At 36.5% G+C, this 23,869-nt stretch overlaps 1 protein-coding gene across 3 annotated transcripts in view; it reads right to left on the bottom strand.

Moving 5' to 3' along the window:
- Positions 1 to 22,517, bottom strand: part of acss2 (acyl-CoA synthetase short chain family member 2) — a 24,002-nt gene extending 1,485 nt beyond the window's left edge. Inside the window, exons 1-18 of one of the 3 annotated variants that reach the window (XR_013196976.1) lie at positions 21,727 to 22,493; positions 20,940 to 21,135; positions 16,140 to 16,231; positions 15,915 to 16,018; positions 15,602 to 15,674; positions 14,239 to 14,314; positions 13,052 to 13,163; positions 11,597 to 11,641; positions 5,548 to 5,685; positions 5,269 to 5,439; positions 4,947 to 5,080; positions 2,619 to 2,751; positions 2,461 to 2,517; positions 1,718 to 1,798; positions 1,128 to 1,270; positions 989 to 1,057; positions 478 to 654; positions 1 to 21 (exon numbers count right to left, since the gene is read on the bottom strand). The exon at positions 1 to 21 is cut by the window's left edge and continues 54 nt beyond it. Coding sequence is in view for 2 of the 3 variants with exons in the window: in XM_077214205.1 (XP_077070320.1) it covers positions 1 to 21; positions 478 to 654; positions 989 to 1,057; positions 1,162 to 1,270; positions 1,718 to 1,798; positions 2,461 to 2,517; positions 2,619 to 2,751; positions 4,947 to 5,080; positions 5,269 to 5,439; positions 5,548 to 5,685; positions 11,597 to 11,641; positions 13,052 to 13,163; positions 14,239 to 14,314; positions 15,602 to 15,674; positions 15,915 to 16,018; positions 16,140 to 16,231; positions 20,940 to 21,135; positions 21,727 to 21,853 (1,915 nt within the window). In the remaining variant the exon portion in view is untranslated. Of the gene's footprint in view, positions 22 to 477; positions 655 to 988; positions 1,058 to 1,127; positions 1,271 to 1,717; positions 1,799 to 2,460; positions 2,518 to 2,618; positions 2,752 to 4,946; positions 5,081 to 5,268; positions 5,440 to 5,547; positions 5,686 to 11,596; positions 11,642 to 13,051; positions 13,164 to 14,238; positions 14,315 to 15,601; positions 15,675 to 15,914; positions 16,019 to 16,139; positions 16,232 to 20,939; positions 21,136 to 21,726 lie in introns of all 3 variants that reach the window. The other 2 variants (XM_077214205.1, XM_077214206.1) reach the window with 2 other exon arrangements.
- Positions 22,518 to 23,869: the final 1,352 nt, after the last annotated feature.

The following is a 23,869-nucleotide window of genomic DNA, read 5'->3' on the forward strand; positions in this document are numbered from 1 at the left end:
TGGCACCAATCTTCTCTCTCACTGTTTGATAAAAGAAATTAAAAGAAAGCCATTACTCAGAGTTCAATGGTTTGTCAAGTTATTTAATCAGCAGACAAAAGCTCAAAACACAAGGAATTGTTTATAAAATAGGAATATTAGAATTAAAATTTGTGAGCTCTGGCAGATTATCAGTAGTCAGTAAAGATCATCAGTAAAAAAAAAAGAAAAAAAAGAAAAGCAAAACAAAACAAAGCAAAACAGCAAAAACGAAACAAAACAAAATAAAATAAAAGAGTTGTATGACTTCTAAAGACTTAAGATAGCGAATAAGCTGTACAGATTGTTTATTTTTATGATAGGAAAGAGCAGTTTAAACATTCTGGCTAACATCTACTTTTGTGTTTTATAGAAGAAAGAGGATCATATGGGGTCCGACTTACATGAGAGTGAATAAATTAAAGTTTTTGCATGAACCATTCATTGCAGCACACATACCTTGCTTTTTAAGCTCCGCCTCCAGCTTTTGGTTGTAGTTGATTCCGTCATTGAGGGTGACAAAACAGTAGAGGCTCTCTCCTTTGACAGGGTGTGGTCTCCCCACAACCGCTGCCTCCGCCACGGCTTCATGCTCCACCAGAGCCGACTCCACCTCTGCAGTGCTCAGTAAGTGTCCTGGAAAAAACAGACCCACCAGCAATATAAGCTTTTGCTCTATTACAGGATATTTATTGTACTGGTACTGATATGTCAGCTACTTCAACGCTTTGTAAATCTCTAGAGTCATATCAGTAAAGAGATAGAAAGCATGCAAGAGACAAATGTCTAATGTGTTGCCTGAATTTCATCAAAATCATTCATCTGCATTATTTCAACATATGTAGGTCCAAGCCACACATTCTCTCTCTCTCTCTCCACACTGGGGGAAATTACACAACAGGAGACTTTTTTTGTTAATGGGTATTGTGCAAATCAACAAACGTACAAAATGTCCTCATCCTCTACTCACCAGACACATTCAGCATGTCATCTATCCTTCCAGTGATCCAGTAGTACCCGTCTTTATCTCTACGACAACCTGGACAGATAAGACACGCTTAACTAAAGCACAAACTCTCACTTCTCACAATTATATGAAGCACACTTACTGTAAAACTGAAAACGAATCACAGCACAAATTACCGTCTCCAGTTACGTAATATCCAGGAAATTTCTTGAAGTAGGTGGTCTCGAACCTCTGGTGGTTTCCATACACTGTTCTCATCACACCAGGCCAAGGCTGTTTAAACACCTGAGGAGGAGAGGAGTGAATACACAAAAGCTTTTGTGTTTTAAACTGGAGTTTTTACATTATTAATTAGTGTTAAAGGGTAAGTTCTGCGTTTTACAAGTAAAGCCCTGTTTTAAGATCGTTTCTGATTAAATCGAACAGTTAAGATTAAAATTTGGACACATGCTGCTGTCCCGAGAATTTTAGGTTTTTGCGTGAGCATATCATGAACACCCCAGACGACTCGGTGAGACAGCAGCATGTGTCCAAATTTTAATCCTAACCGTTCGATTTCATCAGAAACGATCTTAAAACAGGGCTTTACTTGTAAAACGCCGAACTTACCCTTTAAGAATTTTAAAATTAACATGGAAATCAAACAAAATGTATGGTAATCAAATCATCTCAACTAAAAATACAAAGTATGAGGAAAAAAAAATATTACACACAAAAAAAAGAGCACTGTACCAGATAGCCTTCACTCGGTCCTTCAAGTTCCTCCCCCGACTCATTCAGAATAGCAGGTACAACCCCAAAAAAGGGAAAGGTCTACAAACATTAACCACCATACAGAAGATAGTAAGCGATTCTACCACATTAATCTCAAATTAACATGTATGCTTCTGTTTTGTAGAAATTATTTTACATTAACTGTGGTAATGAATATCATGCAACATGATGCCAATCAACTTGTATCCTTTAATGGTTACTTTGTGCAAATATATACACTTCTGTTAAAAAATGTGGGGTCAGTAAGAATTTTTATTAAAAAGTGATAGAAGACATATACATACATACGCACACACACACATATATCTTACTGACCCCAAACCTTTGACCACTAGTGTATGTTTTTTTCACCAGACTGTTAAATGTTCCTCGGGCTAAACTGAAGACGAGAGGCCTCCCTGTTCTTATTAGAACTGCCTCTTCACTGCATGAGTTTAAAGCAAAACTCAAAACGTATTTTTATTTCCTTTGACTTATAATTGTAGTTGATATGAGCTGTGTCTGGTCTGTTCTGTGTTTTGTTTTGTAAACTTGGTTGTTGAACTTGGTGCTAAATGCTGATGACGTCTGTTATAGTGTACAGCACCTTGGTCAACAACTGTTGTTTCTAGTGGTGTTATATAAATAAAGTTGCGTTGAGTGTTGAGTTTTTATTCATTGCTCTATTTTTATTATTTATTCATTGCACGAAGTTCACTCACGGCAGAGCCAGGCTTCAGGGGCGTAGCGGCCGGCAGAGGGGTCATCACATGCCCACCCTAAGGAACATACAAAAAAAGAGTAGTGACCTTATGGTAGATGGCTTTCAAGCAACTTGGATGTTACTGCTCTGGCCTGAGTGTTATAATTCAGTTCATACCGTCTCAGTCTGCCAGAAGGTGTCCACCACCGGACATCTCTTCTCTCCCACCACGCTGTAGTACCACTGCCAGGCTTCTGGGTTTATGGGCTCCCCTACTGTCCCCAAAATCTTCAGGGAGGTCCGCTTATACCTGACCACACAAACCATTGCACAATTTTGTAAATTTGACTATTTTTGTAAAATGTGGTAAATAGTAATAAAGACTGGGTAGATGTATTTATTGGTACTGTATCAAGGTTTCGGACAGAAAGCTGACACATACTGGCACCAGTTGTATGCAAAAGCACTGCACAGCGAATGGACGTATAAACGTGGCTCTGTTAGCAGACTTTGTACACAAAGAGACGAATACTATCAAGTCTAACTATATCATATCATTATAGTAGCTATCATAAAGCTACATCATCAAGGGTTATCTGGAAATGGGAGAAAGTGAACTAGATAGATAACCAAGCAGTGGCAATTATAAATAAACATTCATAATACCGTCAATAGACTCAATACTTATTACTAAACACTATACTTCATAATGTAAACACTATATTATATACACTACACACAAACAAAATATGAAAAATATTACTGGATAAGATTTTTTCACAAAAATTATCTTAAGGTCATAAATATTTTGATAGCTGAACTATGTGTGTCACTGCAGCAGTGTGTGTGTGTGTGTGTGTGTGTGGGGGGGGGGGGGGGTACTATTCGGGGTCAGTAGGATTGTTATGCTTTTGACCGGTCTCATGCTCTACATTTATTTGAACAAAAATACAGTATAACAGTAATAGTGTGAATTATTACAATTTTAAATAACTGTTTTTTATTTTAATATATTTAAAATGGAATTACTTCCTGTCATTAAAGCTGAATTTTTTGCATCATTACTCAAGTCACATGATCCTTCAGAAACCATTCTAATATGCTGATTTTGTGCTCAAGAAACATCTATTATTATGATCAGAGTTGAAAACAGTTGTGCTTACATCTTTTTCAGGATTCTTTGATGAATAGAAAGTTCAAAAGAACATCATTTATAATAATCGGTTGTAACATTATAAATTAGGGATGCACCGCAATTTTTTGTAGCTGAAATGTTTAGCCGTAACAGCAATTTTCAGGTCGAAATGGCATTGGAGGGCTAAAATCAGTGGCCAAAACAGTCGCTTAATTAGCACTTCTTCTGCGGCATGTTTTCACTGTGTTCAGCGTCTGTTTCGTGACACAACGTGGATAAGCAACAACATGTCAGCTGCGTGGACACTAGCTCTGGATTGACAATATTAATTTCTCAAATTTAATCGGTAATGATATGGTTTCAAAATCTAAAATATTTTAGTCTGTGCTGTTTTCTGTTGATGCGTGAACAAAACTTCCATAACATGTGTAGTGCCTGCCATTCAATAATCGCAAAAACCTTTCTGCTTTGTTACTTTTAATATGAAGTCTCAACTTCGTAGAATTTCGTAATAAAATCGACAGAATTTTGGATCAAGCGCACATGAACCGATAATCTCTTCCTCTTTACTACTAGTTACAGCATGAAATAAATATGGTGAACCCCAGAAGGTATGTTGAAAGATATACTACAACTTACCGAAATGAAACTGTAGCAGTTTCAACTGAGGAAAGTCATCAATAAAACAGCTTGTAAGCAATTCAATCACTTAACGTTACATTTACCTCAAGAAAATGATTCAATGTGCATTAATTCACTAGTTACTGTAGCTAGAAAAAAATAACTCTAAAAGAAGAGCATTTGGCTAAATATATGCACTATTACATGCTCATTATATTTTTACTTAACCTGTTAGTGATGTCTTCATGATTTAATTTATGTTTGAATAAATCTATCATGAAAACAAATGATTACAGTTTGTCATTTAAATGTTTATATTTCACCAACAAACTAGAGTAGAAACAATTCTGTTATTAAAAAAGTTGATATAAAAACTGCCTTGTGTGCAATTCAAATGTTTATACAACTCCATTTTAGCTATTTGAGTGTTGATTAATGAATCGGTTTTCAGTCAAGTGCATCCTGAATTTTTGGTTTCGGCCCCGAATTTCAATTTCAGTGCATCCCTATTATAAATGTAATTACAGTCACTTTAAAGTATTACATTTCTTAAAAAATAAAAAAAAAATCCTTTGTAAAGATTAAAAAAATTATTTAAAATTGTATTAATTTCCATGATTTCTCCAGGCCTGTAAATCATTTTTTTAGAATGGTCTGATATTATGAAAACGGTCCGAAATTTCCCATGACTACAGAAAGCCTCTCTAGTGTACTAAACCTAGGACAGACACGATAGACATCGAACTCACTTCTTAACGGGCTCACTGCCGTACTTCATCAGTAGCCGGATAGCGGTGGGTGCTGTGTAGAACTTGGAGACTTGATATTTATCAACAATCTCCCACATTCGGCTCACATCCGGGTATGTTGGAAGACCCTCAAACTAGAAACAGAAGATAAAATTTATATTTATCTATTTTAATTTTATAATTTATATAAAATTTAATAATTTATATTTTAAAATTAAATTTTATATTATACAACAATAAAGGCCTTTGTAGATAAGTCAATATGCTTTCAATCACTTAGAGACAGTGACTACAAAGGGCAAAATCAGGATGTTCCCCTCACCAGCACACTGGTTGCGCCATTGGCCAAGGGCCCATATGTGATGTATGAGTGACCGGTGATCCAACCAATGTCCGCAGTGCACCAGTACACATCATCAGAGTGATAATCAAACACCAACTTAAAGGTGGCCGCAGTGTAGAGCATGTAGCCGCTCACGGTATGCAACACACCCTAGTGGAGTGGTAGAGCGTGAGAAAAAGAGGGACGAATAAGATATACGAAAAAGCAAATAACGCACAAAAGTATTCCAAGGAGGATTGGGTTGTTTGGAGGATCTACCTTAGGTTTCCCAGTAGAGCCACTGGTGTAGAGGATGAAGAGAGGGTCCTCTGAATCACACCACACAGGCTCACACTCCTCTGACGCTCCACCAATCAGAGTGTGCCAACACATATCCACCTCAGGATTCCACGGCACCTGGACCAATCACAGAACAGAGCGCGCTCATAGGCTGCGTTCCAGTCCAAAATTGACATGCCCTTCACTCGCTAACTTCCCTCCGTCTCTTTCACTCGGATGTGCGTCATTGCTTACGTTGCACGAGTGTCCACTTCTGGCGGAAACTGCAATGGGCTGAACTGGAACGTCCTAGGCCCTTGATCACTTGGAATCAGCTATGGAGTTGATTTATTATTTACAATTTTTTTCCCTTTAAGAATTTGTTTAATGCAGCATCCATATATATATATATATATAGGTGTGTTTGGGTTGTTTATGATATATTAATTCAATTTTTTTTATATAAGAGTTGTTTGTGGTGGTGGTGATTAGACGAGATCGGCGGTGACGTCACAATCGTGTTGCATTGTGGTATATGGAACTGCCTGAAGTGTACATATGAAGTAGACTCGCTCCCTCGGTCAAAATCGAGGGAACGAGTCTCTGTCCATATAAACTTTCCTTGTCCACTTCACGGAGTGGAACGCACTTCAAAATGGCGACAGTGCTTAGGGAAGTTTGCAAGTGCATGTCTAAAAGTGGACTGGAACGCAGCAATAGTTAACTCGGCTCGTGTAAATTCGTTCACTCTTCCTGGTGTCCAGGTTCAGAAAGTAAAAGTCCTCCTCTGTATTTTGTTCCAATCACCTGGATTTGCTAATTAGTAGTTTTTCAGGCAGGAGATAGAACTAATTAGTGAAATCAGCTGGCTGAGTTCATGGGTGGAATAAATATATGGCAGGACTTTTACTTTCTGACCCCTGGACTTCAGAGATCAGGGAACCTGACGTTATCAAATCAGTCTGTGAAGTTTATAAACTGCTGGATTGAACAGAACAAATGCTGCTTTCAAGTCATTGGAAGTGATTTTGGTTGTAAATCCAGGGGTCAGAAAGTAAAAGTCCTGCCATATGTTTATTCCAGCCATGAACTCAGCTGAATTCACTTATTAGTTTGAAATCTCCTAGCTGAAAAACTGTGCTAATTAGCAAATCCAGTTGATTGGAACAAAATACTGAGGAGGACTTTTACTTTCTGAACCTGGACTTTACACCTCTCATTGTTTTGTAGAAGTAGTGCAACAAAAATACTGGGCCAAGGATGTACATCAGGTGTGTAACTGATGCTTTATTTATTGTAAGTACTTTATCGTTGTCACACTACCACAGAAGACGTCGGGAAACAGAACAAACTCCACCAACGGCTATTACATTTTTGACACAACCTTATTAGTGTTATGTATTATTTATATACTATTATAGTGTTTTCTTCAGTGCTAAACGTTTGTTTATATAATATGTGTCTGTGATATAAACAAACTTTTATGTTAATGCGATCAATCGATTTGACAGTGCTATTTTTTTCCATTTTGAAATAGCTTGGAATATTTTTATGTTCAGTTTTAATTTTAGTTTAAGCCTTAGTAATTTTGTTGCGTTTTTGTTTTTTATTAGTTTTTTTTTCCCATTTCGCTTCAATTTAAACTTTTTTTTAATTATCATTTTCACCAAGGCAGCATTTCTAACTTTCGTTAAGTTTTCTATTTAATATCTATATATAAACTTTCATATATTTTAGATTCATTGCACACCAACTGAAATATTTCAGGTCTTTTATCGTTTTAATACTGATGATTTTGGCATACAGCTCATGAAAACCCAAAATTCCTATCTCAAAAAATTAGCATATTTCATTCGACCAATAAAAGAAGTGTTTTTAATACAAAAAAAGTCAACCTTAAATAATTATGTTCAGTTATGCACTCAATACTTGGTCGGGAATCCTTTTGCAGAAATGACTGCTTCAATGCGGCGTGGCATGGAGGCAATCAGCCTGTGGCACTGCTGAGGTGTTATGGAGGCCCAGGATGCTTCGATAGCGGCCTCAAGCTCATCCAGAGTGTTGGGTCTTGCGTGTCTCAACGTTCTCTTCTCAATATCCCACAGATTCTCTATCGGGTTCAGGTCAGGAGAGTTGGCAGGCCAATTGAGCACAGTAATACCATGGTCAGTAAACCATTTACCAGTGGTTTTGGCACTGTGAGCAGGTGCCAGGTCGTGCTGAAAAATGAAATCTTCATCTCCATAAAGCTTTTCAGCAGATGGGAGCATGAAGTGCTCCAAAATCTCCTGATAGCTAGCTGCATTGACCCTGCCCTTGATAAAACACAGTGGACCAACACCAGCAGCTGACATGGCACCCCAGACCATCACTGACTGTGGGTACTCCAGTGCTGCTTCTCTGTAGCCCAGGTCAGGCGCTTCTGCCGCTGTTTCTGGTTCAAAAGTGGCTTGACCTGGGGAATGCGGCACCTGTAGCCCATTTCCTGCACACGCCTGTGCACGGTGGCTCTGGATGTTTCTACTCCAGACTCAGTCCACTGCTTCCGCAGGTCCCCCAAGGTCTGGAATCGGTCCTTCTCCACAATCTTCCTCAGGGTCCGGTCACCTCTTCTCGTTGTGCAGCGTTTTTGCCACACTTTTTCCTTCCCACAGACTTCCCACTGAGGTGCCTTGATACAGCACTCTAGGAACAGCCTATTTGTTCAGAAATTTCTTTGTGTCTTACCCTCTTGCTTGAGGGTGTCAATGATGGCCTTCTGGACAGCAGTCAGGTCGGCAGTCTTACCCATGATTGCGGTTTTGAGTAATGAAACAGGCTGGGAGTTTTTAAAAGCCTCAGGAATCTTTTGCAGGTGTTTAGAGTTAATTAGTTGATTCAGATGATTAGGTTAATAGCTCGTTTAGAGACCCTTTTCATGATATGCTCATTTTTTTAGATCAGATTTTTCATCAGTATTAAAACAATAAAAGACCTGAAATAATTTCAGTTGGTGTGCAAAGAATCTAAAATATATGAACGTTTATTTTGTATCATTACATTATGGAAAATAATGAACTTTATCACAATATGCTAATTTTTTGAGAAGGACCTGTATATGTGTGTATATATATATATTTTTTTCTTATTATTTTTTTATGTCAGCTTTTTTAACTTAAAGAAAACAATCTTTGTAAGAAGGGAAAAAATATTAGATGGGAAAAAAAAGCTTTTGTGATCGCTCGCATAAGTTTTGTGTTCTTTGCTAGCGAACGCAAAGTCTCTCGGGGAACGCAAAACATTTTCGAGAGAAAGTGAAAGCATTCACAAATAATTTTTCCTCCCGTCTCATATTTTTTTCCTTCACCATGTCCCTTTAGGGGCTCCGTGATAAACCCTCCAGTCAACATGCTACCCATCCCATCACTCTATAACTACAATGGGTTTTCAATTTTGTTTTTATAATAGAAAAATCATCGGGGTGTCAAACATTCGTTCATCTCGTAAATACAACTATTCCAGAATGACTTGAAAAGCAGCAAAAGATGAAATGAAAAGATTGTATACAAATAATGCATATAATACGTTAATTAGAGGCACACGTTGGTATTTAGCTTGGTCCGCTTTAGCCAAAGGCGTTTTCAAAACTGAAAGAGAAAGCATCTGAAAAGATCAGGTTTAGTTAACACAAAAACACTAGATGGACAAACAAAAAGAGACATGAACGCAACAGATCTAAAGATCTAGTTTTTCATGCAGTTCAGAGACAGAGGGAACACTATAGTTCATTTAAGTGACAAGAGCATTAGCATGAAGCTCGTAGGTGAGAGTTAGTCTTTGACTACACAGAGAGAACCGTCAAATCCATTAGACTGTCTGAGCGGAAAAGGTTTGGCACATAAAACTGCTAACACCAAGCTTTTAGAGTCTAGTCACTACCATGACACAAAAGCTTCCCAGATAGTACATTTGTGATGAAACCGCAAAGCGTATGTGAGGAGATCATTTAGGACATGGACACACTTGTCGATTAACAGAGATGTGGTACTTTTACTAGGAACAGTAAAAGGTTTCAGTGCTAGCTCCTGGATCAGAACTGGCGATCAAATCAAGTGGAAACACTTCATAATAACCATTAACAAAACAGGTGGTTGACATTTCTAACTTTTTACATCTCTGAATGTAATTAAGTTAATAAAATATTAAATAATTACTTATGTCATAAATGTTTTTGATGTTAATGAACATTTTTATGAAGTGTTACTGAACAAACCAATACTAGACAGTGAAAGACTTTCAGTCTTGGAGCAAAAAAATTAAATAAAAAATTTCTAAAAAAAAAAAGAAATAAACATGACAAACACTTCCATATAAAAGTCTGAGGTCAGTAAGATTAACAAAAGTGTTTTTCTTTTATTCAGCACGGATGCTTACCATTGATAAAAAGTAGCAGTAAAGCCATTTACAATGTTAAACGAAACAATTTTCATCTCAAATAAATGCTGTTCTTTTGAACTTTCAATTAACCAAAAACCCAAATGCAACTGATATGCATTTTATTAGAAATATAATGCAAATTAAGAAATGCTCGAAAATTTACTCGAAAATGAAAACATCGAACTTGAAAAACTTCACCCTCATGCCGTTCCAAACCCGTAAGACTTTCGTTCATCTTTCGTTCAACAAAAAATGAAGATCTTTTTGATGAAATCTGAGAGATTGTTTTGTCCCTTCATTAACAGCTACGCAACTACCACTTTGTTGGTTCAAAAAATTCCCAAAGAGATCCTACGTCAAGCGGACAAGTTTGAGCTTCTGTTTACCACAACTGATGTGTGCGTTGATGAATGTTTATATGTGAATAAAAGGCTAAATTTAATCTGTTCATAAAATAAAGCGACTGAGTTTCTTCTGAAAATTTGGACTAAACAGCTCAATTCACATGGATTAGTTTTACAATGTCTTTATGAAGTTTTTGAAGCGTCAAAGTGGTAGTTGTGCAGCTGTCTATGGAGGGATAGAAAGCTCTGAGATTTCATCAAAAAGATGAACGAAAATAAATCTTTGTGTTCCGAATATGAACGAAAATATTACGGTTTGGAACAACATGAGGGTGAGTAGATGACAAGTTTCATTTTTAACTATTCTTTTAAGGCTGATCTATGAAGACATAATGATACTGTAATGTTACTATAATTTTACTAAACTATTTATCAAATAAATGCTGTAAAACCTCTGCTTTGTCATCATAGTAATAAATTAAATTTTAAAATACATTAAAATAGAAATGTACAATTCTTTTAAATTGCAATGATGTTTCCCTAAATTACAGACTAGTGTATGTGTGGTCAAATGAGCGCAGCCTTACTGAGCGCTAGACACTAGTAGTCAAAATCTTACCAACCCCAAACTTTTGAACAGCAGTGTATAAAGTTGTAATTGTGAGAACTCTGTGAACGTCACATTGTGCAATAGTCACAATTATGATAAGTAGTCACAATTGTGAGAATTGTAATCACATTTTCATTTACAACTCTGAGGAGAAAACACATTTTTAACACTCACAATACTGTAAACTAGACTACTTTAAAAACGAAAATTAAAAAGGAACATTCTAAATTATTTTCAACTTAATGTCAACTTAAATACCTCATCTATGGTCTGCTGTAAATTACAACAGTTTATTTCTAGTAATCACTTTTTACAGTTTGTGTAAAAAGAAATAAAAAGTCCAAACAAGTCAATTATCATAGGCAATGGACTGAACACAACATATGCCATGCATTAAGACATTATTTAGCTCAAATGAAGACATTAAGTTGTTAATAAGTCAGAATATGCCTTTAATTTATGGCCTTATAATTGAACGCCAAGTCTGATGAGTGTGTACATAGTGAAATGCATTTTCAAAAGCAAACACACACAAACGTTGTGTTGTGTGAGAATGTGAGGACAGTGATAAAGGTCTCAAGCCTCCCCTAAGAGCAAGAGAGCCGCCCATGAGCACACAAACAGGTGTTAATAAGACAAAACACACACACATCTGATGCACAAAGGAGACATGAAATACCTGTGGGGACGGACGGACCTTCCTTACTCTTTTCTGTTTCTCCTGCTAAAGGGGGTTAACGGAGAGATTACTCACACCGAAAGAGGAAAAGGACACAGACCCACATTGATGGAGAAAAAAAACGATCTTTTGCACAAAAAGTCAAATTGACATTATTAGAATTACATGTTTAAAAGATGTCAGCTTGCATAGGTGAGCATCACACATAAAACGTTCAACCGTTTCAAAGGTCTTCGTCACAATAGCTCAGAGAAATCACGCCAGACCTTTATGGATTTACAACAGTAACACAAAGCCTTTGTTAAATAACCAAGAGATATATGTAACACACAGGACAATGCAAGACTTAAACTCCACAGGAGACGTACAGGCCAAGAGATAACATTTGAGAGACCAGAACAAAGACTTTATGAAAGGGATACTGCAGTCTTTTTTTCATCTGAATCTATTCCCCACTTACAAGGACAGATATCCATTGATTCAGGTGTAATAATAATAATAATAATAATCATTATTTTTTACTCAAATCAAACCTCAGAATAGTCTCAAAGCCATGTGCTTAGGAGGCAAACACAGTTTTGAACCGGGTCTGCATCTCTTCTGATATCATTCCTTCCTCTCTGTTTGCAATTATATTCATGTATTAGGAGTAATTATTTAGTAAAGAAGTGTTTTTAAAAAGTAATCTCAGCAATTGTGTGTGCACTACTGTTCAAAAGTTTGGGGTCAGTAAGATTTTGTGTTTATTTGAATTAATACTTTTCAGCAAGGATGCGCAAAATTGATTAATAGCAACAGTAAGACATTTATAATGTCACAAAAGAATAAATGCTGTTCTTTTGAACTTCCTATTCATCTAAGAAAAATGTATCAGTTTCAACATAAATATTTAGCCACACAACTGTTTTCAACATTGATAATGTTTTTTGAGCAGCAAATCATCATATTAGAATGATTTCTGACGGATCATGTGACACCGAAGACTGTATCCAATGATTCTGAAAATTCATCTTGACATCATAGGAATACATTTTTTTTTTTATATTTAATAAAATTGTATTATAATTCAAAAATGTATAATTATTTTAATTAGATTTTTAAAATTCAAGTTTTTACTGTATTTTTGTATTTAAAAGCATTAAAACAATCATACAGACCCCAAACTATTGAAGGGTAGTGTCCATCTTTAAATTGGTCTCCCTGGTCTCTATTGGTATCGGCAATTGAAAAAAAACTATTGTACTTGCTTTAATATCCATTTAATTGACCTAATAAAATGCATTTTTAACTGAGATATAATCTCACTCAGTGTGCTCTGGGACTCTACTAAGATAAGCTTGAGATGAAAAAAAAAAACCTGTAGCAATATGGAGATTTCCAAACGAGTAAGAAACATATTAACATGAAAAATAAATCAAGAATGAAGTATGTTCAAGTTCTGAGGTTAAGCTTTACCTGCAGGTCGGGACAGGAGCGTTTCGCTGGGGGTGACCGCGAGCCCGGCGCTGAGGCATCGTCTTCCTTTGTGAGGTGTTTTAGCATTATACTTTTCTCCACAGTGAAAGACCTGACAGTGTGAAAGACAGTAGAGAATCAAGTGAACAGGAAATTCACTGTTAAGCATGTACACAGCTACAGTGGCCCCTTTATTAGGGGTCCAGCATTTCTTCCTCAAAATCGTTCCCAATATGAACCCACTTCCATTCTCTAAAAACTGACTAAATAGTTTGTTGTCAGTAAGTTTTTTTTTTTTTAAAGAAATTAAAGGTGCTCAAAGCGATGTCACACGTTTTTAGGCCAAAACATTTTTTGTCACATCCAACAAACATCTCCTCACTATCCGCTAGCTGCCTGTCCCCTGAACACACTGTAAAAAAACACGGTCTCTGCAGACACCCCAGGCTCCACAAACGGCAACAAAAACAAACTTGGCTTACCCGCACCACGAAACATAACAAACTGTTCCAGCCAATAACCGATAAGAAGGGTTTGGGGGGTTAGTGCGCGGATGAGGAGGAGGGAGGGTCTAGATAGCCTTCGTTTTGTTTGACAATACTTTAAACGTCAACAAGAAGTGATGTCACCCGACATCGCTTAGAGCACCTTTAATACTTTTATTCAGTAAGGACGCATTAAATTGATCATAAGTGACCATTTCCATTTCAAATAAATGCTGTTCTTTTGAACTTTATACATAAAAAAGACTGAAGACGATGATGCTGAAAATTCAGCTTTGCCATCAGATGAATAAATTAAATTTTAAAATACATTCAAATAGAAAACGCGCATGTTAAATTGTTATAATATTTCCTGGTTTGTTATTATAGCTCTGTTTTCTCAGGTTACTGATGCACTTACAGTTTTATGCACTATTCTAACTAATATTCCTTGCATTCAAAAGTTAATGCACTTCAAAAAGTGATGTCATATTTCAGTAAAAGAATAGCTCTCCAGCATTTCTCCCACAAAATGAACATATAGAGACAAAAATTGTTGAGAAGAACTGAATCAGAACCAAACTTTTTTCCAGTCTTCAAGAATTGCCCTCTACTGCTACTATTTTAATCTAATAAAGTTGCCACTGTGTGTTTTACATGCACATGATAAGCATTGCATAACTACTTAACTAGCGTTTATCATACTTGTCCCTGCATTTCTGTAGCGCTTCATCAGCTATAAGCTTCAGATTGATCAGCTTATCACCGCGGTAAAACCCATCTGGGGAGAGAAAGAAACACAATAAAACAACTTATTTACGCATTTCACAGAAAATCACGAAAAGACAAAGACAGTAAACGTTTATTATGTGAAAACAGATGTTGATCTTATCATGGCTGAAATGTTTATTTTATGGTTATAGTCCACTCTGAAGCTCAAAGATCTATCAGGCACTGTTAATATCCTGACATTTTTCCGCAAGACTGATCATTATAGTTAAGAATGAAACATATGAATGAGTCCATTTTCAGAAAACAAAGTACTGAACAATAATGCTTTAGTTTGTATTCCAGACTAGGGCTGCATGATTAATCATATTTTAATTGTGATAACAATATCTGCTTCTCTTGATCAATTCAAAATAATCGTTGCAATATCGGCCTGCTGGTTTTGACGAGCCTCCATTATCTTTCGTGTTTGGGGTTGCCAGATGTCAAGAGAATAAATCCCCCAAACTGAGCTTTTCTCTTAAAAGTACATGTTTTCTAATCCTGTGTTTTACTTAACATTCCTGCCCAGTAAAAGCGCTGATGATCTGACAACACCCACAAACATGCAAGTTGAAGTTTAGCAATGTTCGTTGTGAAATTCTGCTGGAATAAAAGTGTCATACAGCAAGTCTGCGTTCCTTCACGAGGCCACGTGTGCGATTTGCTGCAACTAAATCTGCGAGGGAAACTTTTTTCTGTGACAAACTGTAATAAATCCAAACATTGAATCTCGACCACATTGAGTGCAATCATGGTTGACGAATAAATGCACCTCCGTGCTAGAATACAAAGTAAAAATGATTAGGAGCCACTGTGTGTGTGTGTGTGTGTGTGTGTGTGTGTGTGTGTGTGTTTAAATTATCTTTCCCTGGAATATCTGGCTATTATTCATGATTAATAATTGATTATAATTTAAAAAAAATAATTGTGATTATCAGTTTAACCCTTATTATGCAGCACCATTCCAGCCTTCAAAAACAGCTTAATGATGGATTTTGGGATTCATCCAGGTCATATTTATCCCAAAAACTCATTCCCATTTCGAAACATGTCAAACTCTTAGAGTGGAGTTCCCTGTTACTACTAAAAAATAAATTAAAAAAATTCACAGGCACAGGCTAAATAGCTTTTGATAGTAATACGATTACTGCCACTTTCAATCCAGAGGCTTGTGAACAATGTGAAATGCAGCACTCTTTTGCTGTATATGGAAATTCAGAAGATTAACTTTGGGATTAGCAGAGTTTATATACTTTGAGTAAATTACGTTTGATTATTTTTGCCATGCTTTTCTTACCGGCTGTTATAAGAAGACAGCACTGAGAGTCCATGATCCTCTCACACAGCGACTCGGCGGAGAAACCGGCAAACTGGGATATGAACACAAAAACGTGAATAAATATGTTGCAAAAACTTTGTATAAAATTTTCTGATAAAGTCAGTTATTTTTGGCAAACAGTCCAACTGTTGAAAGAGAAAAAAAAAGACTTGCACACCTTGCAAAACATGTATAGGTGCTTCATTTTTTAAAGCTGATTGGTCAATACAGTGCTCCAGCTAAATTCCAAGGGAAGACAAAGGAAATGAGTCTCAAATGACAAAGGACTGACCACAATAGAGTGAACCGCTCCAATCCGAGCGCAGGCCAACATGGCCACCACCAGCTCCACCACCATGGGCATGTAAATAGACACACGGTCACCTTTCTTCACTCCTGCAGTCAGAGAGAGTAAGAGAGCAAGGGACGACAAGAGGACATTAATACACTACATCATAGTCAAATCTTTAACCTGCTGCTGGTCCATTATATCATTCTTAACATTGTGTGAGCATACCTTGTGACTTCAGGACATTAGCAAACTTGCAGACTTGCTGGAGCAGTTCTCTGTAGGTCACAGTCTTCTCATCTCCAGGTTCATTACCCTCCCTGTAATGAAATTGAAAATGAACAGTGGTTATTAAGATTGATGTGGTTTGGAATTGGTAAAATGTGCTTGGAAATAAAATATGATATCAACTTGCATAATAAATATGCACACACTGTATAAAAAAGTTTTTATTTAGCAAAGATGTATTAAATTGATCAAAATCATAGTAAATACTTACAATGTTATAAGAGTTATTTTTTAGAAAGGAAGATTTTTATTTCAAATATTTTTTATTTTTTTATTTTAACATTCTATTCAAAGAATCCTGAAAAAATTGATCATGGTTTCCACAAACATTGAGGAACAAAAACTGTTTTCAACATTGGTAATAGTGAGAACCATTATTAATAATTGATCATCAATAATAATTGAGCATCAGATCATCATATTAGAATGATTTCTTAAGGATCATGTGACACTAAAGACTGGAGTAATGATGCTGAAAATTCAGCTTTGCATCACAGGAATAAATTACATTAAGATATATTCAAACATAGAACAGTTATTTAAAATTGTAATACATTTCACAATTTTACTGTTTTGTATTTGTGATCAAATAAAAGAGTATTAGAGACTTCTTTTAAAACCGTACCCACCCCAAACCTTTGAACGGTTGTGTATTTCCCATAGGCCTCGTTCATATGTGGAAATAAATCAGATATAAATCAGATAAGTGCCAATGCGACTGTCATGTAAACAGGTAGCTGGGATTTTCTGAGGCATTAGGCTACGTCTCCGCGGTTTAATGACGAGAGAAACCCCGACGCGCATCTGCAAAGGGACGGATGGCCCGACGACATGTTGTATTTTCATAGGAGAGGAATGTGGACAAACGTTGACAACATATCAAAGGTTGGCTTGCTCATTATGCCATAGACCAGGGGTCTCAAACTCAAATTAACTGGGGGCCGCTGGAGGTAGAGTCTGGGTCAGGCTGGGCCGCATCAAGTATTCCACAAAAAATAGTATTCAAGTATTCCAAAAAAGGAGCACAACTGATCATATTTCACGTTTGTCCATCTGTGCAAGAACCCCCTTTAAGCATGCGCGATGTTTCAGATAGTACGTCAAGTGTAAACACATGAATCGGATATGGGTCACAATTGAAAGAACGTGTAAATGGACGGTCAACCAAAAAATCAGATATAGGCAACAAATCAGAATTGGGCATCAAGACCTGCAGTGTAAACGAGGCCATAGACATTTTCTAACTTAGTTAATTTATTCACAGTCATAATTATGTACATTGATCCTTTAGTACTAATGCTATGTTCAATGGAAAAGTATGAACTTGAGATACTGAACAAGTTGACAAAAACAGATTTGTGCATCTCCTAGATTCACAGCCATGTTCAATTTTAACTTTCAGTGTTTGTTTGTGATATGCTCCAATTACTGTAAACCTCTGATAGCACTATTTTGCCTTGAGATGTGCCCTTAAATGTCCCCTACAAGTTAACGTGTAACTTTTTTTTTTCCTTGACTTTGGATGTCAGCAGTCATTCTTAAAATACAGCTGCGTTCTGACACATAAAGGAGAAGCCTGGTAAAAGACAACAACTGCTAAAGAGAGAGTCAAGCTTGAGTGTTTCAAACTTATGTTGTAACAAGAAATGATTGAAAACTTTGAAATTGCTAAACTTGCATTGCAAAAGCATAGAATTAGCAACTGCCCCAAGCAACATTCGTTGAAGTGCTTGACGGGTATTTTTGTAGATGTGAATGCTAATAAACAATGACCTTAAAAAAAGTCCACATGAACTGCATGGACACCATTCAGCACAGATAAACTGATCCACTGCAATGCACATTAACAAATGAAGCCTATGAAGATGCAACACTAAAGATACACTTCATTCTGGTTGGACCGCTATTGGCAGGAACTGGTTCAAGCTTACTAAAATAGCTCCAATGTGCCCCTGTCTGTCAGCAAGCCTGTGTATTAAATTATTACACGGATATACTAACAGCATAGCAATAATGTATCGACTCAGGCAATCTGAAAGTGGACTAAACCATGTAGGTTTGTGGCTTAATATACAGGTCTTAACCTAAATACAAGTGTGGATTAACCTAGTAGTTATAGTGCGGGGCTGGTTACTGAAAGGTTGTAGATTGAAATTGGCTAAGGGCCGAACTATGAGCAATCATCATAAACCAATGTTAATTTAGAGGTATTAAAGTGCCCCTATTAGTTTATGCTTTTTCGAATATTCCCTTACATGCAATGTGTAATATAGCCGTTTGTGAATGTAAAATGTCTGAACATTTTTAAAGATCAAAGTGCATAACTAATAAAGTTATTGTCTCCTAAAAGAAAGAATTGATTCTGAACAGCTGAAACAAGTCATCAGCACTGGCACTACCAGTCTCACTTCGTGTTACGCACCTACGTAACAATGTAACAAATTAGCAAAATCCCTGCTTATGGTCTTCATTGGCTGCTCACAAACATCGTCTACTTTGACCCACCCTCAAAATCTTTAGTTGTAACTGAGGACTGGAATAGTTTGGTTTGTGTTGTCGAAATGTCGAGAAGATACTGTTTTCAAATTCCACTGCGCAGTCGTTACTGTTTGTATCATCGTATATCAAGTGCCGAGGAAGCTCTGGGGATAAAATTCAGATATGGTAATGGCCAATCATCAATCACAACAGACTGGGCCATCTGACCAATCACAACAGACTGAGCCATCTGACCAATCAGAGCAGAGTAGACCAATCAGAGTAGACAAACCACAACAGACAAAGCCGTCTGACCAATCAGAGCAGAGTAGACCAATCAGAGTAGACCAACCACAACAGACTAAGCCGTCTGACCAATCAGAGCAGAGTAGACCAATCACAACAGACTGGGCCGTCTGACCAATCAGAGCAAAGTAGACTAGAGCTGTCAAAATGGCTGAAAACCTAAATTTGAATTTCAAAGGCAATAGAGGGAAAAAGTACTGCATGTCTCCTATGCCTATAAGAGGGCGCAAACGAGCACAATAAGCAAATATAAACCAAACCAAGACTCGCATCTTATACTGAAATATGACATTCACTTTTTAAATTGCATTAACTTTTGAATGCAAGGAAAATTAGTTAGAATAGTGCATAAAACTGTAAGTGCATCAGTAACCTGAGAAAACACGCTTCAACAGAAAGCGTAATATACTAACGTTACATGAACACAAAATAGCAAACTGCAATTCAGAAACAATCCACTTCTACTTACTACACATCTACATAATTGTTCGTCAAAAACACCAGACGGTTAACTTGATCTGCAGCAAGTGTTGAGTGCTTTTTGTTGACAATGTTTTCAGCTGATGAAAACACGCACTCAGCTCTGACCGATGTGTCCGACTCTGACTCGCTTAGACACACCCAAAATTCGAATGTGCAGCTTATTGTTATATAATTCAAAATTAGAATTTTTATTTGACAGCCCTAGAGTAGACATATCACAACAGACCGGGCCATCTGACAAATCAGAGCAGATTAGACTGGCGGTATGGGGGGGGGGTTTCGAGAGTCTGAAAAAGGTTTGTTCGAAGATTCAGTCTAAGAGAAATTAGGTGATGCTTCAATGAATCGACTTTTCTAAAAAATATATATATATTTTCTAATAACGTTATATTGAGAAAACGTAAAAGGCGGAACTGTGAAACGTGGAAGTGCAGGCCCGGACAGTCTGTGGCGTGCACATAACAGAGATGCATGATGGCTGAGCACAAAATCCGAACGGCACCCCTCTGAGTTAAGAAATAACGTATGGAAAATTGGCATAATTTCATTGTGGCCCATTTTGTATTTTTGTATGAGAGCTGCTTTCTTTCTTGTTTGGTTTTCACATCAATATGCTGTAAAAAATCTGTTATACATACATTAAATTCAGGTTTACTGTACTGCCCTCCACAGTCACAGTGTGTATAAGTGCCATGCCAGTCATAAAAAAAAGTTAAATTTTGACTGTGCTCTCTACAGATGATCATATACTTTTTTTGTATAAGGAGGATATGCGTAATCCACTAGCATTATTTTTGTATGAGAGCTGCTGGTACATAATTCTATATTTTTGTATGAAAGCTGTTTGTGATTTTTTTCTTTTCATTCTATTTTTTTTTGTCAGAAGGATTATATTGCTCTGTTGCACATACCAGGAGGATGTTGGTTATAAGTCTATTATTTTATGTTCGAGATTCAGAATATGCTGAAGTTTGTATTCAGTGACAACAAGTACGCTGCTAGTACAGGCACACATTTAGTTTCCTGTAGGTTCTTTGCAATGTTGGGACATATGCTGGCAAATGTAACCTTACAGTTGACTTGCCAAATCACTTCCATTTGTTTTATTAATAAAAGATATTGGAAGTAAATTCTCTATGGGTCATTATAAATACCTTGCCTTAAAAGTACCAAATAGTCACACACAAAATTATGCTTTGATAATCGATTTAGCATCGCAGCCCTCGTGAGGTGCCTAGAGATTCCCACCCTTAAAACCTATTGAAGGAGACCTCCAAAACAAAATTAGGAACATTTAAAATAGCATAACAGGGGCACTTTAATTGTACTGTAATATGTTGATTTGTATAATAAATATTGGCAAAGTAGATGAAGAACAAAACACTGACATCACCATTCTCAAAATAAAAAACAAGACTCTTAATGTCACGTGTAAACTGAAACATTTAAACCACATGCTTCACAAATACTAACCAGTAAAAAGCCACTCTGTCACCCAGTTTTCTCTCATTGACGATGCGGTCCAAAACATTATAGCAGATGTTGGTTGTGGCGCCTTCCATGCACTTCACATAAATCTCACCCTTGGTCACGTCGAAATTGTAGTCCAGGAACTTCCCAGTGTATTTTGTCTTCCAGAAAAAATCTTTGGCAACATCTCCCCAGAAGTCTGGACACAATGGGACAAACAAACGCTGATTCAGAACTTGTGTACAGAGAACCAGAGCAAAAACACAGACCAATTCACTACCCATCAATGGTACTAGTAAAAACAGATGGTTTATACAAAATAAAAAAAAGCTTTCAAAATGTTTTTAAATATTAAGAACATCCACAATAATAATAATGAATACATTAATGAAATATTATAATTATTATTAAAACATTTTATTTCAATGTACTAAACAGAGATGTTTAAATTGAGTCATTTGGCATATATGTATGGATTTTTATCATCAACATCAACAACAATAAATACATAAATTATGTATTATTATTAAAAAAGAAACTAATGTTCTCAAGGCTACATGAAGCTTTGCTGGCTATATCTAAGATTCAAAAGTTTACAACATCAAAATAATAGTACACCTAACCGTAACTCAAAAATTGAACATAGGTGTTATACATACAAACTGCTGTCTACCAAGGGCACGAGGCTTTAAAAAACAGCCATGTGAAGTTATTATTATTATTAATCTTCTCGAAAATGTCCGTTTTTAACCTGTTGCGTTAATAACCTGCCCAAAAGCATGAAACTAACCCTCAGGAGACTCGACAGAGTTGATGTAGAGCTCTTTGTATTTCTCAAAACTGGGGATGTGCGCTTCTTTCTTCAAGTCTTCTGAAGCATGTAACACGTCCTCGCCTGGTGCCTTATCAGGGATCATTTTAATAACCAATTGAAGTAACGCAACTAATAGAAAAAAAACAGTAAGAAAGCACACAGACAGTGATCACTGGCCTAATGTGTGTAAGTCACTTCCGTGTGTGTAAGTCACTTCCATTCAGGCGCCGTGTGTATTTGAGCCTGAAAACTTTTAACAAACGAGAGTAAAATCTAGATTTACTTTTATATCTAACTTTAGATGTGAATGCGCTGCTTTTGTTTTAATAAAGAATCGGCGATTCGGATTCAGATCGCAAGGACGATTTGTCTAAGACGCGTTAAAAATTGCACTTTAAATAATTATTACTATTTTACGTAAGCTCGAAATGTTGCTCCAACGACTGTAGACGGAATAAAAAAGTAAGTTTGGATTTAGAAGAAGTCTCATATATAGCAGCTATATTAAAAAATGAATATGCACTTGAGAGCTGTCAGACAGCAGGTCTCCTTTAGCTGGAGGTTATCTTGTGCAAGGTCGATTAAAGCTGGAAATAATTCCCCGCATCTGAGATAACACGTAGCATTTAACTGAATCAGACATGTAATTAAAATAGCCGTGCATGCAGTATGATATTATTCATTCTTCCACGCGTGGATTACAAATCCTCAGTGTGTCTGCAGGAGGACAGCCATTGAAGAGTAGAAATAATGTGAACGGCTAGAATGGGAAATTACCGTTAAACGTAAATGCGTAGATGGGCGGGGCTTAACGTACCAGATGTTGATTCTTATTGGCTCCTTCACAATGTACATTTTATTTAAAAAAAGAAAAATACTTATACAATACTATATTCGGAAAAAACGAAAAAAAGGCCAGAGCAATTTTTTAATTTTTTAAAAATACACACACTTATAAAGAGTCTATGACAGAATTCAATCATTAAATGGATTGTTCACCCAAAAAATGAAAATTCTGTAATTTACTCACCCTTCATTTGATCCAAAACCTGTATGAATTTCTTTCTTTTGCTGAACAGAAAAGATATTTTGATGAATGTCGGTAACCAAACACTTGATAGGCTCCATTGACTTTCATATTTTTTCCCCAAATACCATGGAAGTCCATGGCTACCGTCAACTGTTTGGTTACCCACATTCTTTAAAATATCTTCTTTTGGTAAAACTGAAGAAAGAAACTCACTTAAGTTAATGATGAAAGAATTTCCATTTTTGGGTGAACTATCCCTTTAACACCAAAAAGTTGGGGTGTTTAGTAAATGTAAATTGATTTATTTGAAATCTATTCAAATGTTTACAAATATTAATCCCATTTCAGACAATATACTTGGAGATTTTGCAACTTTTAGTCTTCCACTCAAAAGGGAAATCAAGTATGGGAATAACTCTTTAAAAAAAAAAAAACGTAAATTTTTGGTAATCAGTTTGCAATTTCTATCTAAACTCTCAAGTCTGTCAAGAAGGGGCCATTAAAAGATATATTCAAAACAGTTGCAAAAGGAGCAACTTGACTCTAAACTACCGGTATATTACATCTTTTATTTGTAAACGTTATGGTCTTATAAGACCATTTAAAACAAAAAACTTGAGACACTGCGGCTCCGGCTTCCTGGGCCACCAAACGCCCCCTAGAGGAGAAGCGAATGCGGCCTGAAGCAGTTAGAAAGAATTGCAAGAAATGACAGCAGGAGATGCACGAGTGTGTTTGAGCTCACAATGACCTCTACCGGGCGGAGGACAATCATTGTCAGTGACGCCAAGTATTCAGACATGCATTCTAGTTAAAAAAAACAAACAAACAAAAAATAACTTTCAATATGAATTTAAAACCACTTTTAACTATATACAAAAGTGCACTTAAGGGCTGTTATTTTAGTGCACCTTTAGTTTTAACTTAAATAGAAATAATAGCCAGATAAAAGATCATTTACCCACTGAAAGATGATCAGTTAAAGTTAAAACTTATCCAAAAGCTTGCTTGGATAGCGTACCACACATACACCACTTGCTTTAACTGATGCTCATTCAAAAGACATATTGGCCAACAGTGAATCTTAGG

The sequence above is a fragment of the Siphateles boraxobius genome, unplaced genomic scaffold (assembly GCF_051911475.1).
Source record: "Siphateles boraxobius isolate OS27281-9 unplaced genomic scaffold, OSU_SipBor_1 68, whole genome shotgun sequence".
NCBI lineage: Eukaryota > Metazoa > Chordata > Actinopteri > Cypriniformes > Leuciscidae > Siphateles > Siphateles boraxobius.